The following is a 23812-nucleotide window of genomic DNA, read 5'->3' as shown; positions in this document are numbered from 1 at the left end:
CGGCTGAGGCTTTAAAGGTCAATGGTGTGTAAAAAATGAATATATTCTCCTTCTCCTTAAGGTATGAAATGTTTTTCTTTATTTTTCCTTGAAGTGTCTCCCCCTATTATGGAATATGTTACAACTGGAAATGGTGTTAATAGTATATATTTTATATGATTTTGCTTTTGTTGTAAAACATATTTTCTTGTTCATGATGTTAATCATTGATTGAAAATTAATAAACATTTAAATTAAAAAAAAAAAAATTATTGTATCGGCGGCACTGTCCTCTGACATGTGTGGCACGATGGCTGCCTGGCCAGTCTCCCCTTTGTTGGCGGCAATGCTCGCAACAGGGTACTTTTTGGCATATGTGGTGGCAGTGTCCCAGGGTCCAACAGTTTTGGGCGCAGTGTCAACACATGTTAGGCTCGATCTTGGGGGGTTCAGATACCATTGCAGGCCGATTATTGGCTACTGGGGATTCCATATCTGGCCTTAGAGGAAGAACCATACCAAATGTTAACTTTTATTGCGATGGCAGCGCGTTTGTTGGTCGCAGCGCATTGGAAGGATGTGGGCCCACTGGGTGTATCCCAGCTGTACACTAAATTGAGACAGATAAGCTATATGGAACAGCTCACGGCTTTTAGGCGTGACTCTCTCTCCAAGTTTTTTAGAATTTGGTCCCCATTGAACAGGTATCTTGACCGGATTCAGTGGAGTTAAGGGCGTATTTAAGAAGGCTAGGGAAGCATAGCTGACGAGCACTTGTATCCAATTGGGGGTCCCCCCTTTTGGGCGCTTGCAGGAGATACTTTATCTGGGTCTGGAATAGCTTTGGGGGCCCAAGGAAAGATAACTCTGAAATATCTAATCCTGATTGATGTTATTTCGGGCTGGGACAAGGTGGGGGGGGGGGGAATAAAGGGATAAATAAGAAACCGGGGAGAGAAAGAGGGCACAGTTAGAGAAGAAGATGGATGTTTAGTTTGATCTTGGAGGCCCAGTTATACTCTTTGACCACTGTTTCAACAATTAGATGTTGTGCCATTTGTATATCTGTTTAGCTCTGTAATTGTTTTAATGTTTTCTCTATCAATTGTATGTGCTCTTCTCAATAAATAAAAAATTAAAAAATAAAGCAGATTTATGAGGAAAGACTTCCCTTGGGTAAAGCCATGCTGACTTTGTTCCATTAAACCATGTCTTTCTATATGTTCTGTGATCTTGATCTTTAGAATAGTTTCCACTATTTTTCCAGGCACTGAAGACAGACTCTCTGGTCTATAGTTTCCTGGATCACCCCGGAGCCCTTTTTAAATATCGGGGTTATATTGGCCACCCTCCAGTCTTCAGGTGCAATGGATGATTTTAATGATAGGTTACAAATTTTAACTAATAGATCTGAAATTTAATTTATGAGTTCCTTCAGAACCCTGGGGTGCATACCATCTGGTCCAGGGGATTTGCTACTCTTTAGCTTGTCAATCTGGCCTACTATATCTTCCAGGTTCATAGTGTTTTGGTTCAGTTTATCTGAATCATTACCCTTGAAAACCATCTCTAGAACTGGTATTTCCCAAACATCTTCATTAGTAAACAGAGAAGCAAAGAATTAATTTAGTCTTTCTGCAATGGCTTTATCATCCCTAAGAGCCCCTTTAACCCTTTGGTCATCTAACAGTCCAACAGGTTTCTTGCTTCGGATATATTTTAAAAAGTTTTTATTATGAGTTTTTGCCTCTATGGCCAGCTTCATTTCAAATTCTCTCTTAGCCTGCCTTATCAATGTTTTACACGTCACTTGACAATTCTTATGCTTTTTCCTATTTTCTTCAGATGGATCCTTCTTCAAATCTTTGAAGGATGTTTTTTGGCTAAAATAGCCTCTTTCACCTCACCTTTTTTTTTTTTTTTTTAATCATTTATATTTTATTGAAAGTCAAATATCAAATATACATTAACAAAACCACATTACAACACACTTTTGACATTCAGCTTTACAATGTACAGAACATAATTTCTCCCCCCAACCCAAATCGCTTCACAAAATGAGATCAAGAAAAAATAAATGAAGACGAGATTCCCCCTTCATGATAATTAGTGAATCAAGTTCAAAGAAATCAGTCCGATACTAGCATAAAATATATACATAATATTCCTAAAATGAAATATGAGCATGTAAACTCCTTTATGATACTCAGCAAAAGACCATATCAATAACATTATCAATATCGACAGCAAACATTTTAAACAGAATTCTTCTCTTCCCATACTCTGAAAGGCTTCCAAACTTTCTGAAAAGTCATAACTTGGAGACACTTATGAGCATGAATATTTGCCATTCTGTAATAAAGGTGCACTCGTTTTAGGACTGATTGTAGTGTGGGGACTTCCGGGCGTTTCCAAAACAGAGCTAGCTCACATCTAGCTGCTATGGAGACTTGTTTGCACAGCCATTGTTGGTATTTATCTAAATTGGGGTGTGGGAAATTTAGCAACACTAACCCAGCATTTGATAGATCCTGAACCCCTAAAACAGATTCCAGCCACTGTAGTATCCAGCCCCAAAATAAGGGAGCCCTCTGGCACTCCCACCATACATGAAAGAAGGTACCTTCACACCCGCAGTTTCTCCAGCATTTAGAATCTGTCGACGGATAGATATGGTGTTACCTGGATGGGGTGAGGTACCTCCTCAATAATAGTTTGTAGCAGTTTTCCTGTAGGGAGGCCGGTATGGAACATTAGTTGGCTGTAGAGTAAATTTGATCCCATACCTCTAACGAAAGAGTGCTTCTCAAATCGTTTTCCCAGGCCTTTGTATGTGGAAAGGATTCTCTGCCAGTTCCCATAAGCAATTTATAAATCTTAGAAATTAAGCCCCCCCCCTTCTTTTCTACATCTACTCATAAATATTCAAAGAGCCTTTCCTAATGCTAAAGAAGTATGGATTGGCTTTGTTAATAGGAAATGTCTTAGCTGGGCATATATAAGTCGCACACAAAAGAAGAACTTAGTTTTCTATAATTTGTTTTTTCAACATTTTATTTATGCAACCACATATTTAACAGCTATCTAGACAAATAAAATCTATCTAACTCACACAGCCCCTCATACATAAAACCAAATAAATACATATTTCAGACTTATTGTAATTCTTATTATTTCTATAACAATATTAGTTGTTAATTCATTATTAATTCAGGTAAGTTATCCATGAAACGAATCCTGTATTAGGTTTGTCCAATAAACATGTATTTTTTATATAAAAGAAATGATTTTCAAAAGACAAGTCCGACAAAGATCTTTGATTCACCCTATTGTCCTAAGGGCTTCATCAGGGACTAGCTCAAAATAGAATGATCTTCAGTTATAGAAATCTTCAATAGTGGGATAATTTCAACAAAATCAAATTGATCATACACCTTCTTTCATCACTAAGACCCCTCCAACCGTTATAAACAGGAGGAAGAAACCTGGATATCCTTGATTATCAAATTCTTCAAACGGCAAATTGTTTCACCCTAATTCGGGTATCCATAAATGCCTACACCGTACAAGTTCCTCCACAAAGTACTAATGCAAGAATGCAAAATAGAGTAATGGACAATTCATTGCCTTCACAATTTTCATGTATTCAGATGTACAGATCTTAATCCATCATCGGGTATCCATAAATACCTACACCATACAAATACCAAAAAGTGTAGAAAATTTTTTTTATATATAAATTATAGGATTACGAATAATTCACAGTCTTCACAGATTTCACATTTATTCTAGTCTCCAAATGTTAATCCATCATCCGGAACTGACATTCTCCCAAGGATTCGAAAAACATGAAAGTTGGGCATATGCCAGGAAATCTATTTCCTCAAAGTTATGTGTTTGCAGTTGGTTAATATACCTCCTTCCACAACATATTCAATGTTACAAATACTGTGTGCCCTCCAAGTGAGAAAAGCTTTATTCTGATATCTGGCAGGGAAAAGACAGTTGTAGAAGAGGTGATTCATGTGAAAGTAAACCCTTTTGTCAACTAATCGTGTCTGCCATCTATTCCAGACTTTTAGAAGAGTTTGAATGGCAAAGGGAGGACTACAGATAGGCGCCAGGTGTGTCTCTGTTGCCAGGGCATAGCCATCAGTAACATATTGCCTACCAAACTCTGCTCTAGCCTCACCCATTGTTTAACATAAGTGTGTCTATGTATATCTGGAATCGCTCTAAGTTGAGCTGCTGTGTAGTACCAGGCAAGATTAGGTACTCCCAAACCTCCCCTTGTCTTGGGTTGGTACATGAGTGCACGAGAGATTCGTGGAGGGTGCTTTTTCCATATGAGGCTAAAAATCTTTCTTTGCCAGGTTCTAAGGACAGCTGATGATATAAAGACTGGCAGAGTGGTAAACAGGTACAAGAATCTAGGTAGAATATTCATCTTGACGATTGCTATTTATTTATTTAAACTTTTTTTCTATGCCGATGTTCATGAAAAGACTTATCGCATTGGTTTACCTAGTACCAAGGTTAGAATTAGAATTACATCAAACAAGGGATAGTCATGAATAGGTAGAAGTGGTTAAAAACCACCACTTAATCAATAACCATTGAATAACTGTAGAAAGAACAATAATAACTGTAGAAGGAACAAAAGTGAGTGTATGAGGAGAAGAGCTACATATTTGTCCCAACCAAGAGAAATACTCCCGGTCCCATCTGTGGATATCCTGATCTAAATTTTTTTATTAAGGGGAGATAATTTAGTGCAAAAAGATCCCGCACCTTAGGTCCAATCCTTATTCCCATATATTTTATGGATTCCTTTGCCCATTGAATGGGTCAAGAGTTTTTTTAAGATGACTAACTTCACTATCAGTCAGGGTTATTTTAAGGATCTCAGAGTTGTCTAGGTTTACCCGAAAACAGGAGGATTTCCCAAAGGCCCTCAATTCTGAGGTAACAGCTTGTAAAGAAGAAGAAGGGTGTGAAAGTATAAATAAAACGTCATCTGCAAACAGTGACAGTTTTAGGTGCAATTCATCCACTTGTATTCCAGAGATATCAGGAGTCGCCTGTATACAAACAGGAGTGGGGATAGTAGACATCCCTGTTTGGTACCCTTCTTAATGGGAAAGCAACCACCATAGCCCCCATTTACCTTCATTTGCGTCTTAAGCTGATGATATAGAGATTGAATCAGGGATAGAAAGAAAGGACCAAACCCCATTTTTTTCAAGCATTGCAAAAAGAAAAGGCCAATGTACCATATCATGTGCCTTTTTCAGCATCTAGAGAAAATAACACACATGGCATCTTTTCCTTGCTAACCCACCAAAGAATGTCAACAACTTTCCTGATATTGCTGCCATACGTTGTGGAATGAATCCCACTTGATCAGAATGTATTAGCCCCAGTAATATCCCATTTAAGCGCCCAGCCAAGACTCCAGCTAAAATTTTTAGATCTATATTTATAAGTGAAGTTGGATGATATGAATCGCATGCTGTCGGATCCCGGCCTGGCTTTGCTATGACTGAAATACCAACTATGTCTGAGTGTAGTGGAAGACTTTCTCCAGCTCTGATGCTATTAAAATATACCGTTAGTGGATTCACCAGCTCAGGGGCGAATTTCTTATAGCTATTGGTGAAACCATCCAAGCCAGGTGATTTACCCAGCTTGAGGGTTTTTATAACTTGCATAACTTCTAGTGGGTTTATTGGGGCATCTAAATATTTTTGCTGGTCTTCTGTTAAAGATGGGTAGAGACACTGATGTCAGGTAGTTGTCGACATTCATTAAGATAATGGCTGAATCTTTAGAATATAGACACATATAAAAATCAGTAAAGCGTTTTCGTATAGCTGCGGAAACGGTTAAAGTATCACCATTATCGTCTTTAATCTTGGCTATTGTGTTCTGAGATATGGACACTTTAAGTTTTTGTGCCCAAAACTTGCCAGCTCTGTTGTCCCCCTCAAAGTGGTCCAGCTTTGTAATTTCTATGTTACGAGCTACATAGGCTGAGTCTAGTAATGCCAACTCATGTTGAGCAGCCTGCATCCTTAAGTATTTGTGGCGAGAAATTCTGCATATGTAATTGGGACAATTCTACTATTTTAGCTAATAACTGTAGCCTATGTGTCTCTTTCTCTTTTTTGCGATGAGAAGCAAGGGCAATAAAAATTCCCCTCATGACTGCCTTTAAACATTCCCAGAGGGTGCTTGTTGAAGGTGTGGCATTAAACTTGAAATATTCTTTCAGTTTCTTTGAGAGGGTGTGACATAAATTTTCATCCTGCAACAGACTATCATTTAAGCACCATACTCTTTGCCGTGTCTTCATCCCTAAGATTGAAGGTCATCTTAATCGGAGCATGGTCAGACCATGTTAGAATATCAATCTCTGTGTGTAAACAGTGGGGCAGAGTTTTAAAAAGTTTGCCATGCTTCGTCAGACCAAGGGTCCATCAAGCCCAGCATCCTGTTTCCAACAGAGGCCAAAACCAGGCCACAAGAACCTGGCAATTACCCAAACACTAAGAAGATCCCATGCTACTGATGCAATTAATAGCAGTGGCTATTCCCTAAGTAAAATTGATTAATAGCCATTAATGGACTTCTCCTCCAAGAACTTATCCAAACCTTTTTTAAACCCAGCTACACTAACTGCACTAACCACATCCTCTGGCAACAAATTCCAGAGCTTTATTGTGTGTTGAGTGAAAAAGATTTTTTTCCGATTAGTCTTAAATGTGCTACTTGCTAACTTCATGGAATGCCCCTTAGTCCTTCTATTATTCGAAAGTGAAAATAACTGAGTCACATCTACTTGTTCAAGACCTCTCATGATCTTAAAGACCTCTATCATATCCCCCCTCAGCCGTCTCTTCTCCAAGCTGAACAGCCATAATCTCTTCAGCCTATCCTCATAGGGAAGCTGTTCCATCCCCTTTATCATTTTGGTTGCCCTTCTCTGTACCTTCTCCATTGCAACTATATCTTTTTTGAGATGCGGCGACCAGAATTGTACACAGTATTCAAGGTACGATCTCACCATGGAGCGATACAGAGGCATTATGACATTTTCCGTTCTATTAACCATTCCCTTCCTAATAATTCCTAACATTCTATTTGCTTTTTTGACTGCTGCAGCACACTGAGCTGATGATTTTAAAGTATTATCCACTATGATGCCTAGATCTTTTTCCTGGGTGGTAGCTCCTAATATGGAACCTAACATTGTGTAACTACAGCAACGGTTATTTTTCCCTATATGCAACACCTTGCACTTGTCCACATTAAATTTCATCTGCCATTTGGATGCCCAATCTTCAAGTCTTGCAAGGTCCTCCTGCAATGTATTACAGTCTGCTTGTGATTTAACTACTCTAAATAATTTTGTATCATCTGCAAATTTGATAACCTCACTCGTCGTATTCCTTTCCAGATCATTTATATATATATTGAAAATCACCGGTCCAAGTACAGATCCCTGAGGCACTCCACTGTTTACCCTTTTCCACTGAGAAAATTGACCATTTAATCCTACTCTCTGTTTCCTGTCTTTTAACCAGCTTGTAATCCACGAAAGGACATCGCCTCCTATCCCATGACTTTTTAGTTTACGTAGAAGCCTCTCATGAGGGACTTTGTCAAACGCCTTCTGAAAATCCAAATACACTACATCTACCGGTTCACCTTTATCCACATGTTTATTAACCCCTTCAAAAAAATGAAGCAGATTTGTTAGGCAAGATTTCCCTTGGGTAAATCCATGTTGACTATGTTCCATTAAATCATGTCTTTCTATATGCTTTACAATTTTGTTCTTGAGAATAGTTTCCACTATTTTTCCCGGCACTGAAGTCAGGCTCACTGGTCTATAGTTACCTGGATCGCCCCTGGAGCCTTTTTTAAATATTGGGGTTACATTGGCCACCCTCCAGTCTTCAGGTACAATGGATGACTTCAATGATAGGTTACAAATTTTAAGTAATAGATCAGAAATTTCATTTTGGAGTTCCTTCAGAACCCTAGGATGCATACCATCCTGTCCAGGTGATTTGCTACTCTTTAGTTTGTCAATCTGGCCTACTACATCTTCCAGGTTCACAGTGATTTCGTTCAGTTCATCTGACTCATCACCCCTGAAAACCATCTCCGGAACTGGTATCTCCCCAACATCCTCATTTGTAAACATGGAGGCAAAGAATTCATTTAGTCTTTCTGCAATGGCCTTATCTTCCCTAAGAGCCCCTTTAACCCCTCTGTCATCTAATGGTCCAACCGACTCCCTCCCAGGTTTCTTGCTTTGGATATATTTTAAAAAGTTTTTATTATGAGTTTTTGCCTCTATGGCCAATTTCATTTCAAATTCTCTCTTTGCCTGTCTTATCAATGTTTTACACTTAACTTGACAATGCTTATGTTTTATCCTATTTTGTTCAGATGGATCCTTCTTCCAGTTTTTGAAGGATGTTTTTTTGGCTAAAATAGCCTCTTTCACCTCACCTTTTAACCATGATGGTAATCATTTTTCCTTCCACCATTCTTAATGCGCGGAATACATATGGACTGCGCCTCTAGGATTGTATTTTTAAACAATGTCCATGCCTGTTGAACACTTTTAACTTTTGCAGCTGCACCTTTCAGTTTTTTTCTAACTATTTTTCTCATTTAATCAAAGTTTCCCTTTTTAAAATTTAGTGTTAGAGCTGCAGATTTACTTATTGTCCCCCTTCCAGTTATTAGTTTAAATTCGATCATGTTATGATCACTGTTGGCAAGTGGCCCCACCACCGTTAACTTCTCTCACCAAATCTTGCATTCCACTAAGAATTAAATCTAAAATAGCTCCCTCTCTTGTTGGTTCCTGAACCAATTGCTCCATGTAGCAATCATTTATTACATCCAGGAACTTTGTCTCTAGCAAGTCCTGATGTTACATTTACCCAGTCAATATTGGGGTAATTGAAATCTCCCATTATTATTGCACTGCCAAATTGGTTTGCTTCCCTGATTTCTCTTAGCATTTCATCGTCTGTCTGACCATTTTGTCCAGGTGGACGGTAGTATACTGCTATCACTATACTCTTACCCAACACACATGGGATTTCTACCCATATAGATTCTACTGAGCATTTAGTCTCTTGTATGATCTTTATCCTGTTGGACTCTATACCCTCCCAGACATAACGTACCACACCCCCACCAAGTTGATCCTCCCTATCATTGCGATATAATTTGTACCCTGATATAGCACTGTCCCATTGGTTATTCTCCTTCCACCAAGTCTCTGTGATGCCAATTATGTCAATCTCATCATTTGCTGCTATACACTCTAACTCTCCCATCTTACTACTTAGACTTCTGGCATTGGCATACAGACATTTCAAAGTGTGTGTTTTGCTTGTTTTAACAACCTGCTTTTCAGTTGTTTGGGATAATTCGGAAATCATTAGCTTTGGTGATTTTTTACATATAGATATATGAACTATGTTTGCATTTAATGGAACCTCTCTGTTGGGATGCCCTAACTCTCCTGTTTCATTAGTATCCTTCAAGGATACATTTCTCCGAACCATGCACTGCTGAGTGACTGTCAGCTTTCCCCCTTGTTCTAGTTTAAAAGCTGCTCTATCTCCTTTTTGAAAGTTAGTGCCAGCAGCTTGGTTCCACTCTGGTTAAGGTGGAGCCCAACAGAAAGCATTTCAGAGAATGCCACCCTGGAGGTTCTGGATTTCAGCTTCCTACCTAAAATCCTAAATTTGGCCTCCAGAACCTCTCTCCCACATTTTCCTATGTTGTTGGTGCCCACATGTACCACGACAACCGGCTCCTCCCCAGCACTGTCTATAATCCTAACTAGGTGATGCGTGAGGTCTGCCACCTTCGCACCAGGCAGACAAGTTACCAGGCGGTCTTCACGTCCACCAGCCACCCTGCTATCTACATTTCTAATAATCGAATCACCAACTATGATGGCTGGCCTAACCCTTTCCTCCTGGGCAGTAGCCCTGGGAGACTTGTCCTCAGTGCGAGAGAACAATACATCACCTGGAGAGCAGGTCCTTGCTACAGGATCACTTCCTGTAGCAAGGTGATGTTCTCCTATTGGGAGACCTTTCTGATCCAAGGCAGCACTGGGGCTGCCAGAATGGATTTGGGACTTGGCTACTATGTCCCTGAAGATCTAGTCAATGTACCTTTCTGTCTCCCTCAGCTCCTCCAAGTCTGCTACTTTAGCCTCCAGAGATCGTACTTGTTCCCTGAGAGCCAGGAGCTCTTTGCACCGAGTGCACATGTACAACTTCTCACCGGCGGGTAAAAAATCATACATGTGACACTCAATGCAAAAGACTGGAAACCCCCCTCTTGCTGCTGGACTGCTGCCTTCATCTTAGTTTTATTGAGTTCCTAGTTAAGTTTAGGATACTAAGGGAGTTGGAATGAGAGTACTTTAATTACTAAATTCACCTGTAAATTTAATCAGCTAGTGTCCTACAAGGGGATGATTCAACTTTCAATAAGGGCTGGTACAGTATTATGTTTTAGATAAGATCCTGGTTGATTTTTAATGAGAAAGTGTCTTATGCCTAAAAATCAAGGGTTGAGTGGGTGGGAAAGACAGACACTAGAATTAACTATCTCTGGCTTGCTTTTTACCTCAGACACACACTAATTCTAAAGAATATATCCCTTAATTTCACCTGTCACCAAACTTTTATAAGCCCAAAAATTTCTGAAAACTATACTTACCAATCCTCTTAAATTAATCTTCACTCAGTTAATGGAAGGATCCGGTCCTCCTCTACTGCAAACCTTGCAGGACCTCTGGAAGCTGGGCTGTGGAAGTCAATGCCTGGATCGCTCGCGGTGACCTCTGGACTCCTCTCCCGGGGGATGCTGGGAGCAGTATGCAGATGAGCCTTCCGGTCCTCCTCTACTGCAAACCTCTACTGCAAACCTTGCGCACCTGGCGCAAAGAAGAGTATGCCGGATTTTAGATACATGCGTAGCCGCGCGTATCTTTTAAAATCCGGCGTAGGCGCGCGCAAGGCTGCGCAAAATCGGCAGCCTGTGCGTGCCGAGCCGCGCAGCCTGCCTCCGTTCCCTCCGAGGCCGCTCCGAAATCGGAGCGGCCTCGGAGGGAACTTTCTTTCCGGCCCCCCAGCCCTATCTAAACCCCCCCACCTTTATTATAAAAGTTATGCCTGTCCCAGCCGGCTGCCGGCGTGCAATTCCCCGGCCCGGGAGCAGTTTCGGAGGCCTCGGCCACGCCCCTGAAACACCCCCGGGCCGGAACCGTGGCCCCGCCCCCGCAACGCCCCGATGAAGCGCCGCCATGACATGCCCCCCCCAGGAAAACCCCAGGACTTATGCGCATCCCGGGGCTTGCACGCGCTGCCAAGCCTATGCAACATAGGCTCAGCGCTCACAGGGGGAGCTTGGGGCAGGTTTTTGGGGGGTATGCGCATATCTTAAACACGTATCCCTTTGAAAATCTGCCCCAGTAGGTGAACCGATTATATATGTTGTGGATCGTTGGTGCTCACAACTATAATTCCACTAAACCAACACTAATCCATGCAATATAAGATATCATATGTTTTCTTCTTTATTATTAAAAACTGCATTTTTGAACTGAACAACTCATTGTAAATTATACAATTAAATTTTTTTTTTTTTTTTTTTTTAAACTTTACCTTCTACAGGTTTATACACCATGTTAAAGTTACTATCTTTTCTTCTTCTTACTCCCAGTTGCATGTTTCCTTGTTTATTGTAACTGCATTTATAATATGTATATTACATATTTGTTCTTGGTTCCGGTTATTACCCCATTGTTTATTGTAAACCGGCTTGATGTGATGTTATCACGATTGCCGGTATAGAAAAAATTAAAATAAATAAATTAAAATAAATATGTGACGCTCCCAATTTTCTTCAATCAAGATACTACTTTTGAAAGTATGACCATCATAATAGGCTTCATTGTTTTAGTTTTCACTTCAAGACTCGGCCTTAGATATCATTGGTCACAGATGTAGATATATTTTTTTTAGTCTTTTTTTTTTTATGCAAAAGTTGATAAAATTGTTCATCCAGTTTATGTACTTAAATAAGTTACTTAGCTTTTTCTATGCAAAATGATACTTCAGTTGTAACTCTTGAGATGGTCAATTTAAACCCAAGCTTTTACTTTTGTATCCATTAGTCACTGGCACTCTAGTCACCGACACGGGACCATGTTTCGGACTACTGTCCTTTTTCAAGGGCTTTTCATATCCCACCATTGACCATCGCAAGAGTTACAACTGAAGTATCGTTTTGCACAGAAAAAGCTAAGTAACTTATTTAAGTACATAAACTGGATGAACAATTTTATCAATTTTTGCATAAAAAAAGACTTAAAAAAAATATATCTACGTCTGTGACCAATGATTAAATAGAAGGCCGAGTCATGAAGTGAAAACTAAATGATGAAGCCTATTATGATGGTCATACTTTCAAAAGTAGTATCTTGATTGAAGAAAATTGGGAGCGTCACATATATCTTATATTGCATGGATTAGTGTTGGTTTAGTGGAATTATATATAGAATATCAATCTTTACATCCTGTACCCTGTTTTGTACAATTTGTCCACTAAAAAGTAATATAAGCGGCTGTAGGAACCGTGAGGGGCTGAGTAGAAGGTGTATGACCTGGATGTAGGATAACTTAGGTGCCAAATGTCTACAAGTCCCCATTTGTACATTAATAAGGATAATTCTTTCCTTGCCTTTACATTATAGCAAGCTATATTCTGGGAAGCATCCATTTTAGGATTTTGGACAAAGTTAAAATCCGCCCCCCCCCTAAAATCACTATGCACTTAGGTCCAGATTTTGAAAGGGGTACATGCGTACCCCCCGAAAACCTGGCCGAAGTACCCCCTGTGTGCGCCGAGTCTATGTTGCGTAGGTTCGGCGGCGCGCACAAGCCCCAGGGCTTTCCTGGGAGCGGCGCGTCATTTGGGGGCAGGGCCGTGGGCGTGGTTCCGGCCTGGGGGCATTTCGGGGGCGTGGCCGAGGCCTCAAAATGGCTCCGGGGCCTGGGAATCGTGCGCCGGCGGCCGGCCCGGCGCGCGCAAGTTACGCCTGCTTCGGGCAGGCATAACTTGTACAACAAGAGGTGGGTGGGAGGGTTAGATGGGGGTGGGTTAGGGAGGGGAAGGTGGGGGGGTGGGCGGAAGGAAAGTTCCCTCCGAGGCCGCTCCGATTTCGGAGCGGCCTCTGAGGGAACGGAGGCAGGCTGCGCGGCTCAACGCACGCAGGCTGCCAATTTTGGGCAGCCTTGCGCGCGCCAACCCCGGATTTTAATGGATACGCACGGCTATGCGCGTATCTATTAAAATCCCGCATACTCTTGTTTGCGCCTGGTGCTGTTCTAGAAGCTTACTTATCTTTTGTAAGAAAATGTGCTGGTCTGAATTGGGGGCATATATGTTTATGATGGTGAACATTTCTTTACCAAGCCTTATTTTTAACAGTATACACCTCCCCTGTGCATCTATTGTATGAGATAGGTAGTCAAAAGTAAGAGCACGAGAGATTAGAATTCACATTCCTGCATATTTTGCCCCCTGTGAGCTGCAAATGATAGTACATATTCATGTCGCCTTTTCACATGTGTTTCCTGGATTAGCGCAATGTCAATCTTATGGTGCTGCAGATCTCTAAATATAATGCTATGCTTTTTATAAGTATTCAGTCCCCTAACATTAAGAGACAACACACACAGCGTCTTGACAGCAGGAGTTGAAAAAAGGGTGTTAAGGCGGAGCATTTGGACCTATGGTAATCCAGGAACATTCCTCTATAACAATAGTAAATATGAAGTTTGAGGCATCCATACTACCCCCCCCCCCCCCCCCCCCCCCCCAGCCCAACATTTTGTCCATCATTCCTCCATTGTGGACTGCTATCCTCAGTGGGGGCCTATCACTCTTTAGAGAAGTCTGCCCAACCATGAACCCCCAACCCAGAGTTCAAATGTATAAGTTAATTAATTAATACAGAACTAGTAAACATGAACGCTGAGATACCTTATAATATGCGTTTCAGACCTTATATCATAATCATATTCTAATTGAACAATCACTGCAGTGATAAATAATACCTGTACATTCTCTCGCTGTCAGCATTTAAACCCATGTACATATGTCTGCTTAACATAGTCCTGATCTTCAGCCGTCACCAGCGAGGACTGAGCAGGCAGTAGGAGGTTGGCATTCAAGACTGCGGCGGTTGCCTGCCGCTGCCATTTTGGTGGTGCATCAATTTTATCTGACTCTTCTCCAGTTGCTTACACTTGAAAGGTGATCGGTAGATTCGCTTGTTTAAATGCTTTTCTCTGCTTCTTGCACAGTTTTTATTTTGTAGGCGACAGTGTTAGCAATGAATGCGAGGCTGAAAGGGAATGTCCATTTATAACATATTTTCCAGGCGAAGTGCCACTGTAACTGTTTTCAATTCATAGTGCTTTCACAATGTAAGTGGAGCTAAGTCGTTGTATATAGCTAGTTTATGTCCTTCCCATTGCCAGTCCGAAGATTTTCTTGACGCCATGATGATTTGTTCTTTAACTTTGTAACTATGTAGGCACACAACGATATCGCAGGTCTTATTGGGAAGCCTGGGGCCCAAGGATATGTGCCCTCTTTCGATCTGGACCTTGGGTTCAGGTTGCCCTTGACTGGAGTCAACATCGGTCAGTTGGATAAGGACTGCACAACTGTTGTCGCCACATTTACACAGTCAGTATACTCCGGGGCTTCAGCTATTCCGTGAATCTGCATGTTGCACCAGTGCAAGTGATTTTCCAAATCTTCAATTTTTTCAGGAGAGAAGCTTGATCATCTTGGAGAGTTTTCTGCTGGGCAGCGATCTTCCTCAACGATTTCTCTTGGCCTTCCATTCGAACATCCAATTTGTCCACATGTGTGCCTAAAGCCACAAGGTCTTTGCGGACATCTGAAATAGACTCAACTAGCTCATTTTTTAGCTGTTTCATGTCTGATCTGATATCCATGAACCATTCTCTAAGTTCGTGTAGGAATTTCGGAGAGTCCTTAAATGTGATCGGTATCTGCTACTGGTTCAGCAGGCACCATTGCGGCCTGGTCGCTTGATTCCTCCATCTGATCTGCAGAATTTTTAACATATCAAAACTGTTTTAAATCTGTTTTCCGCTTAGATGCCATTTGGTGAGGATAATATTGCTGTTAATGTGATTTTAAAGTAGCCAAAGGCTCTGATGGTTTGGATAAATTGCAGATTTCCTCGGTGAATTGCAGGAGCTCTCAAGCTAGGCAGCCACTCCCTCTGGTAATGTCAGCAAATCCACTTTCACTTCATCTTTTAACCATGCTGGAAATCATTTTGCCTTCCTCCCACCTTTCTTAATGCATGACTGGACTACGCTTCTAAGATTGTATTTTTAAACAGTGACCATACCTGTTGTACACTGTTAACCTTTGCAGATGCACCTTTCAGTTTTTTTGTAAACATTTTCCTCATTTTATCAAAGTTTCCCTTTTGAAAATTGTTTTACAGCTGTAGATTTACATATTGTCCCCCTTCCAGACATTAGTTCAAATTTGATCATGTTATGATCACTGTTGCCAAGTGGCCCCACCACCGTTACCTCTCTCACCAAATCCTGTGCTCCACTAAGAATTAAATCTAAAATAGCTCCCTCTCTTGTTGGTTTCTGAACCAATTGCTCCATGAAGCAGTCATTTATTCCATCCAGGAATTTTATGCCTCTAGCACAGAGCTTTCCAAAGTGTGTGTCGGGACACATTAGTGTGTCGCCTGTAGTGTGGAGGTGTGTCGCCCGGTCCACAGGGCCGGCGGAAGCAGGGAACTATAGCAGGAAGATCAGCGGGCAGTGGTGGAGCTTACATCACCACGGCCCGAAGAAAAGGGTCACGTTCACTCCTCCTCCTTCCTGCCTGTGCAGCCCTGGAAGAAAAACGTTGCCGGAGCCACGTGGGCAGGAAGGAGGAGGAGCATCTGCTGCGTACAGAAGAAGAGCAGCATTAATGGGCCGTTGCGGATCCCACGTCGCGATGGCCCGAGAAGAGGAGGAAACCCGATAGCAGGGCCGCTGCAGATCCCATGTCATGGCCAGGGAAGATCAGGGCCTCTGAAGAGCCCATCCTTCGGCAACCCGTGCAGAGGGACAGCATGTGCCAGTGAGAGCCTGTGCTTGAGCAAGAGAGCATGTAGGAGTGAGAGAGCCTGTGTGTGTGAGAGTGAGACAGCATGTGCACGAGAGAGACAGTATGTATGTATGAGAGAGAGGCATGTGAGAGTGAGAGCTGTGGATGTGTGAGATTGCATGTGAGTGAGAGCCTGTGTGTGTGAGAATGTGTGAGATAGCGTGTGAGAATGAGAACCTGATTGTGTGTTTGAGGGAAGACAGATGGAGAGAAAAGAAATAGAAAAAAAGACCCTGTAAAAGGAATTGGCAAAAAAACAAGAAAGGAAAGGTGGAAAAAAAAGCCTGTGACCAACCGATTAGAAAACTAAGATCAGACAGCAAAGGTAAAAAAAAAAATTACTTTTTAGTGATTGGCACATGTAATCTTTGGGAATGTGCAAGAATAGCACTTTCTCTATGCCGATCTCACAATGTACGAGATCAGCATGGAGGAAGTGGAAGCCTGCAAATATTTATTATGAGATAGGTTGTGTTGTGAAACATTTTATTTATGTATATATTTAAGGAAACATACATAAATTGTTGAAATACATTTTGTTCGTTTAACCTTTAACTTCTGGTTTGCTGGTAGACTGAATTACTATGTCACGAAATTATGTTTGTCTAAAAAGTGTGTCACCAACATGAAAAGTTTGGAAAGCTCTGCTCTAGCATGTCCTGATGCTACATTTGCCCAGTCAATATTGGGGTAAGTGAAATCTGGTAAACAAAAACTATTGGCTAAGAATAGAATACTCCCCTACGAAGATATCTTATCAATGCCAAAGGGTAAGTATATAATCCAATTTCAAACAAAACCTAATACATACATTCAAAAATAATTTTTTTTATTTTAAACAGTTTATAAAATTTTATTTCAACATTTAAATTTAACAATCAAAAGACATAAATATTTACAAATACAATGTTTTCATAACAAAATATGAAAAATATCGCACCGATATAGGCATACAAAATAAGACATAAAAATGGAGAATATTCTACCATATCACATGTAACCAATCACACATCCACATCCATACAAAAAGAAGAAAAACCAAAAAGAAAATCTGAATAGGTACAATACTATATTAATCATGAAATTCTCCTCAGGTACATAAACCCTTCTTCAGGAAAAAGACCAAGTTCTAATCCAACTCCTTGGTGCATAAATACTTCTTGAAGGGACAACCAGATCTCTAATCCGGCCCATAGATATTTATATGGAAAATGATCCTCAGGTTTGCATCCTAGATGTAGATCTTCACAAAAGACAAAATCCCTTCTTAACAACAAAATCCCGACTAGGGCCCAAGTTTCGCCTCACACAACGAGGCTGCTTCCAGGGAACAACTCCAAATATGGAATATCAGAAAGCCAAGACTTAATACTTAAACCAAAATCAGTCGGCAGGAATCTCTCTGATATATATTCTTTTACTGATTCCACCAAACAGCATCAAATGTAATAATTCACCTTCAACAATTAAATCACAAAAAATAGCAGATCGATGCTATATTCAGATATTCAAGAAATTTAAACCACCATATTGTCTCAGCAAACAAAATCTTCAGAGGCACTTATACATCAACATTCACTGCCACTTCCATCACCCACTTTTGCCAGGATGTATGATACATCAGAGCCACACCAAGTCCTCCTAACCAAAATTTCAGCTGAAATTTTGGTTAGGAGGACTTGGTGGGTGGTGCAATTGGCAGTGAATGTTGGCATCTCTGAGATGCCAATTATGGCTATCTCATCATTCACTGCTATACATTCTAACTCTCCCATCTTATTTCTTAGTCTTCTGGCATTGGCATACAGACATTTCAATGTGCGTTTTTTGTTTCTATTAACAACCTTTTCAGTTGATAGGCATAATTTAGAAATCTTAACTCAGGTGATTTTTTTTTTATACATAGACACATAGATTATGTTTGCTTTTATGGGAACCTCTCTGTTGAGATGCCCTAACTCTCCTGTTTCATTAGTATCCTTCAAAGATACATTCCTCCAAACCATGCACTGCTGAGTGAATGTCTGCTTTCCCCCTTGTTCTAGTTTAAAAGCTGCTCTATCTCCTTTTTGAAAGTTAGTGCCAGCAGCCTGTTTCCATTCTGGTTAAGGTGGAGCCCGTCCTTTTGGAAAAGTCTCCCCCTTCCCAAAAGGTTGTTTAGTTCCTTACAAAACTGAATCCCTCTTCCCTGCACCATCGTCTCATCCATGTTTGTTTTGTTTGTGTCCTGAGATGAGGAGACCTTACTTTGGATCTTGGGTGTAAGGTTGTATCAACCCTTACACCCAAGTGGGAGCACTGAGAGGAGAGGATCACCTTGCTGGTGACTGAAAGGAATCAGTAAGTTTTTGCTTAGGAAATTTTCTTTTTTAAAAGTATTGGGATGAAGTTAACTGTTTGGGAATATTATTTAGTGTGTTTGTCTGTGTTTGTGCTTTTAATAGTCTGTAAGGCAGCTAATAAGCAGAAGTTAGAGTGTTTGTATATTAAAAAAAAAAAAATAGCCAGAAGCTAGAAATAAGCTAGGAGTAGTGTATACTTAAGTAAAAAGGTTGAAAGGTTTAACACTCACCTTGGAAAGGTGTTACGGTAGTGTGATTTCGTTTGATTAGGTACCAACATTTGTTAATCAAGAGAGCAGTGAGTCACTCTGGCTGACTAACTGAAGTTAGACAGTCGCTCAGCAGCGCATGTTTCGGAGGCAGGTATCTTCAAAGGATACTAATGATGCATTAGAATTAGGGCATCCCGACAGTGAGGTTCCAATAATAAGAAAAGTATTCCAAGTGTCTGTAACTAAAAATTCACCTGAGCTAAAAAATTCTAACTTATCCCTATCAATTAAAAAGCAGAATGAAAATACAAACAAAAAAACATACTTTGAAATGTTTGTATGCTAATACCAGAAGTCTAAGAAGTAAGACAGGAGAATTAGAATATATAGCAGTGAATGATGACATAGACTTAATTGGCATCTCAGAGATGTGGAAGGAGGATAACCAATGGGACAGCTCTATACCGGGTACAAATTATAGCGCAATGACAGAGAGGAGCACCCGGGAGGCAGTGTGGGGCTTTATGTCCAGGATGGCATAGAGTCCTATAGGATAAACATCCTGCATGAGACTAAATGCACAATCAAATCTTTATGGGTAGAAATCCCTTGGGTGTCTGGGAAGACTATAGTGATAGGAGTGTACCACCGTCCACCTGGTCAAGTTGGTGAGACGGACAGTGAAATGCTAAGAGAAATTAGGGAAGCTAACCAAATTAGTAGTGCGGTAATAATGGGAGATTTCAGTTACCCCAATATTGACTGGGTAAATGTATCATCGGGACGTGCTAGAGAGATAAAGTTCTTGGATGGAATAAATGACAACTTTATGGAGCAATTGGTTCAGGAACCAACAAGAGAGGGAGCAATTTTAGATCTAATTCTCAGTGGAGCACAGGATTTGGTGAGAGAGGTAACGGTGGTGGGGCCACTTGGCAATAGTGATCATATGATGATCAAATTTGAATTAATGACTGGAAGGGGGATACTAAGCAAATCCACGGCTCTTGTGCTAAACTTTCAAAAGGGAAACTTTGATAAAATGAGAAAAATAGAAAAAAACTGAAAGGAGCAGCTACAAAGGTAAAAAGTGTGGAAGAGGCGTGGTCATTATTAAAAAATACCATCCTAGAAGCACAGTCCAGACGTATTCCACACATTAAGAAAGGTGGAAAGAAGGCAAAACGATCATCGGCATGGTTAAAAGGGGAGGTGAAAGAAGCTATTTTAGCCAAAAGATCTTCATTAAAAAATTGGAAGAAAGATCCAACAGAAGAAAATAGGATAATGCATAAGTGCTGGCAAGTTAAATGTAAGTCATTGATAAGACAGGCTAAGAGAGAATTTGAAAAGAAGTTGGCCGTAGAGGCAAAAACTCACAGTAAAATCTTTTAAAAATATATCCGAAGCAGAAAGACTGTGAGGGAGTCAGTTGGACCACTAGATGATCGAGGGGTTAAAGGGGCACTTAGAGAAGATAAGGCCATCGTGAAAAGATTAAATGATTTTTTTGCTTCAGTGTTTACTGAAGAGTATGTTGGGGAGATACCCATATCAGAAAAGGTTTTCATGGGTAATGATTCAGATGAACTGAACCAAATCACGGTAAACCTAGAAGATGTGGTAGGCCTGATTGACAAACTGAAGAGTATTAAATCACCTGGACTGGATGGTATACAGCCCAGGGTTATGATGGAACTAAAAAATGAAATTTAAGAACATAAGAAGAACATGAGAAATTGCCATGCTGGGTCAGAACAAGGGTCCATCAAGCCCAGCATCCTGTTTCCAATAGAGGCCAAACCAGGCCACAACAACCTGGCAATTACCCAAACACTAAGAAGATCCCATCCTACTGATGCAATTAATAGCAGTGGCTATTCCCTAAGTAAACTTGATTACTAGCCGTTAATGGACTTCTCAATATGTAGTATTGTTATCAGTTTGCATTATGCATCTATGTTATCAGTTATCTGTAAAGCACTGTTGCTGCATATTCAGTTCTTTGTAAACCGATATGATGTTCCTAACGAATGTCGGTCTAGAAAATCTCTAAATAAAATAAATAAATAAAAGACAGGAAACAGAGTAGGATTAAATGGACAATTTTCTCAGTGGAAGAGAGTGACGGTGGAGTGCCTCAGGGATCTGTATTGGGACCCCTACTTTTCAATATATTTATAAATGATCTGGAAAGAAATACGGCAAGTGAGGTAATCAAATTTGCAGATGATACAAAATTATTCAGACTAGTTAAATCACAAGCAGATTGTGATAAAGTCGGATTGAGATCTGGTCCGTCTCAACTGCTGGCAGGAGTACACTGTACCCATTGGTTCTGAGTCCATCTGTCTACACTAAGGAAAACGAAATTATCAGGTAAGTAATTTCTCCAAAATACAGACAACAACGAACAAGGACTGAATTACATAGCCTGGGTAAACAAATAAGCATGGGTGTAGCTTGCTTATTGCGGCGGTTACTACCCCTAACTAATTAAGCTAGATATTTCACTTAGATGCAGTTCCAACACTGCTCTCTAAATTAATGGTGGGGGTGGACGGGAAATAGAACCAAAAGGTTTCTAAGAGCCAAGAGAAACATAAGTATGAGAAAAAAAAAAAGTGCGAAGCTTGCTGGGCAGACTGGATGGGCCGTTTGGTCTTCTGCCGTCATTTCTATGTTTCTATGTTACTATGTAAATTGCAGGAAGACCTTCTGAAACTGGAAAATTGGGCATCCAAATGGCAGATGAAATTTAATGTGGACAAGTGCAACGTGATGCATATAGGGAAAAATAACCCATGCTATAGTTACACAATGTTAGGTTCCATATTAGGTGCTACAACCCAAGAAAGAGATCTAGGCATCATAGTGGATAAATTCATTGAAATCATTTGTTCAGTGTGCTGCGGCAGTCAAAAAAGCAAACAGAATGTTGGGAATTATTAGAAAGGGAATGGTGAAGAAAACGGAAAATGTCATAATGCCTCTGTATCGCTCCATGGTGAGACCGCAACTTGAATACTGTGTGCAATTCTGGTTGCCGTATCTCAAAAAAGATATATTTGCGATGGAGAAGGTACAGAGAAGGGCTACCAAAATGATAAGGGGAATGGAACAGCTCCCCTATGAGGAAAGACTAAAGAGGTTAGGACGTTTCAGCTTGGAGAAGAGACCGTTGAGGGGAGGATATGATAGACGTGTTTAAAATCATGAGAGGTCTAGAACGGGTTAATGCGAATCAGTTATTTACTCTTTCGGATAATAGACTAGGGGGCAATCCATGAAGTTAGCATGTGGCACATTTAAAACTAATCGGAGAAAGTTCTTTTTCACTCAGTGCACAGTTAAGCTCTGGAATTTGTTGCCAGGGGATGTGGTTAGTGCAGTTAGTGTAGCTGGGTTTAAAAAAGGATTGGATAAGTTCTTGGAGGAGAAGTCCATTACCTACTATTAATTAAGTTGACTTAGAAAATAGCCACTGCCATTAGCAATGGTAACATGGAATAGACTTAGTTTTTGGGTACTTGCCAGGTTCTTATGGCCTGGATTGGCCACTGTTGGAATCAGGATGCTGGGCTTGATGGACCCTTGGTCTGACCCAGTATGGCATGTTCTTATGTTCTTATAAACAGAATCTGTGCCCTGCAGACTACTTTCTTAAGGGAGTGAGCTTCCCATAGATGGGACCCAATGACTTGAGGAGAATGGGTATCCCACAGGTGGTTGCTATTTTCATCTTCAACTGATTTCAACAAGAATAAGAATTGTTTTTTCCCCTAAATATTCACAATTTGCTTTGTCTTCTCCTCCTACCAGAAAAATGCCTGTAATATGCTAAAGGATGGAACAGCAGATTCACATTTTATGGCTTCCCCACAGTGCGTGGGGTATAATCGCCACTCTGCAGCTTCTCTGACTATGGATATGTGTCTGCCAGACTTGAAGGAGATCACACGTGCTGTGAAGCTGTGGGTGGAAGAAATTAAAGCAAAAGCTGTTTACATTGCTACTGACTCTGAACCATACACTACAGAAATCCAACAGATCTTTGGAAAGAAGGTAAGCTGTGGTTTGAGTGATGCAGAAGATGAAAGTCTGTCTTCTGAAAGGAATGTGGCTTAGAAGAACTGAGGGCCAAGTGTTGAGAACCCCTTCATTCTTATCAGATTCAATTGACTTTATGACCTTTTTTGATGATTAAAATAATTACATTGTTCTATAGTTTTTACACTAAATAAAGAAGAGTTGCTTATGTGCAACAGGCATTCTCCAAGGTCGGCAGGTGACATCATCCGATGGAGCCTAACTCAGAATCTTTGTCAAAGTGTCTAGAAGGCTGGCATGATACTACATATCCATGCGTGGGCATGTTTAGTCTAGTTTCTTAGCTATACTTGGAGAAGTTAACTCCCAAGGGAAGGCAAGTAGATTTAATGAGGACTGACATCTTGCTTCTTCTCTGAGAACATCTGTTACTGGTAAGCAATTCTACTTTCTCTGAGGACAAATAGGATGGCAGTTCTCGCAAGTGGGGAATCCCTAGCTACAGACTACCTTGAACAAAAAGAGGGGAAACCAAAACTGCTTGGGCAGGCTGGTGCCTGAGAAGACTGTATGTAAATAATAAATGAAGCCGTGTCAAAGGATACAACAAGAACTGTTTCTGGTAGCAGTAAGCCTTTTTTCTTTAATCTTCTCTTACAAAGGAGCAGCCTGAAACAAAAACAGTGAGTCCTAGAAGGGACAGAGTTGGATTCTGCAAAACAGCCTGGCCAAACCTATTGTCATGTCAGGAGTCCCTGTCCAAGGAATAGTGCGATGTAAATGTGTGAAGAGCACTCCACATCGCAGCCTTTCAGATCTCCCCCATGGATACCGATCTTAAGTGGGTTACCAACAACGCCATGGCTCTGACATTATGGGCTTTGACATGACCTACCAGATCCAGGCCTGCCTGGGCATAACAGAAAGAGATGCAGTCTGCTAGCCAGT

The 23812-nt window shown here is 40.7% G+C and overlaps 1 protein-coding gene across 1 annotated transcript in view; it reads left to right on the top strand.

Annotated features, from left to right (window-relative positions):
• POFUT1 (protein O-fucosyltransferase 1) overlaps window positions 1-23812 on the top strand; it is a 94026-nt gene that overhangs the window by 46791 nt on the left and 23423 nt on the right. The window contains exon 6 of the mRNA XM_029614729.1: window positions 22637-22879. Coding sequence (XP_029470589.1) covers window positions 22637-22879 — 243 coding nt within the window. The remainder of the gene's footprint in view (window positions 1-22636; window positions 22880-23812) is intronic.

Source organism: Rhinatrema bivittatum, chromosome 8, assembly GCF_901001135.1.
Source record: "Rhinatrema bivittatum chromosome 8, aRhiBiv1.1, whole genome shotgun sequence".
Classification (NCBI taxonomy): Eukaryota; Metazoa; Chordata; class Amphibia; order Gymnophiona; family Rhinatrematidae; genus Rhinatrema; species Rhinatrema bivittatum.
The sequence above is the reverse complement of the archived record's forward strand: the minus strand, read 5'-3'. Positions and strand labels throughout refer to the sequence as shown.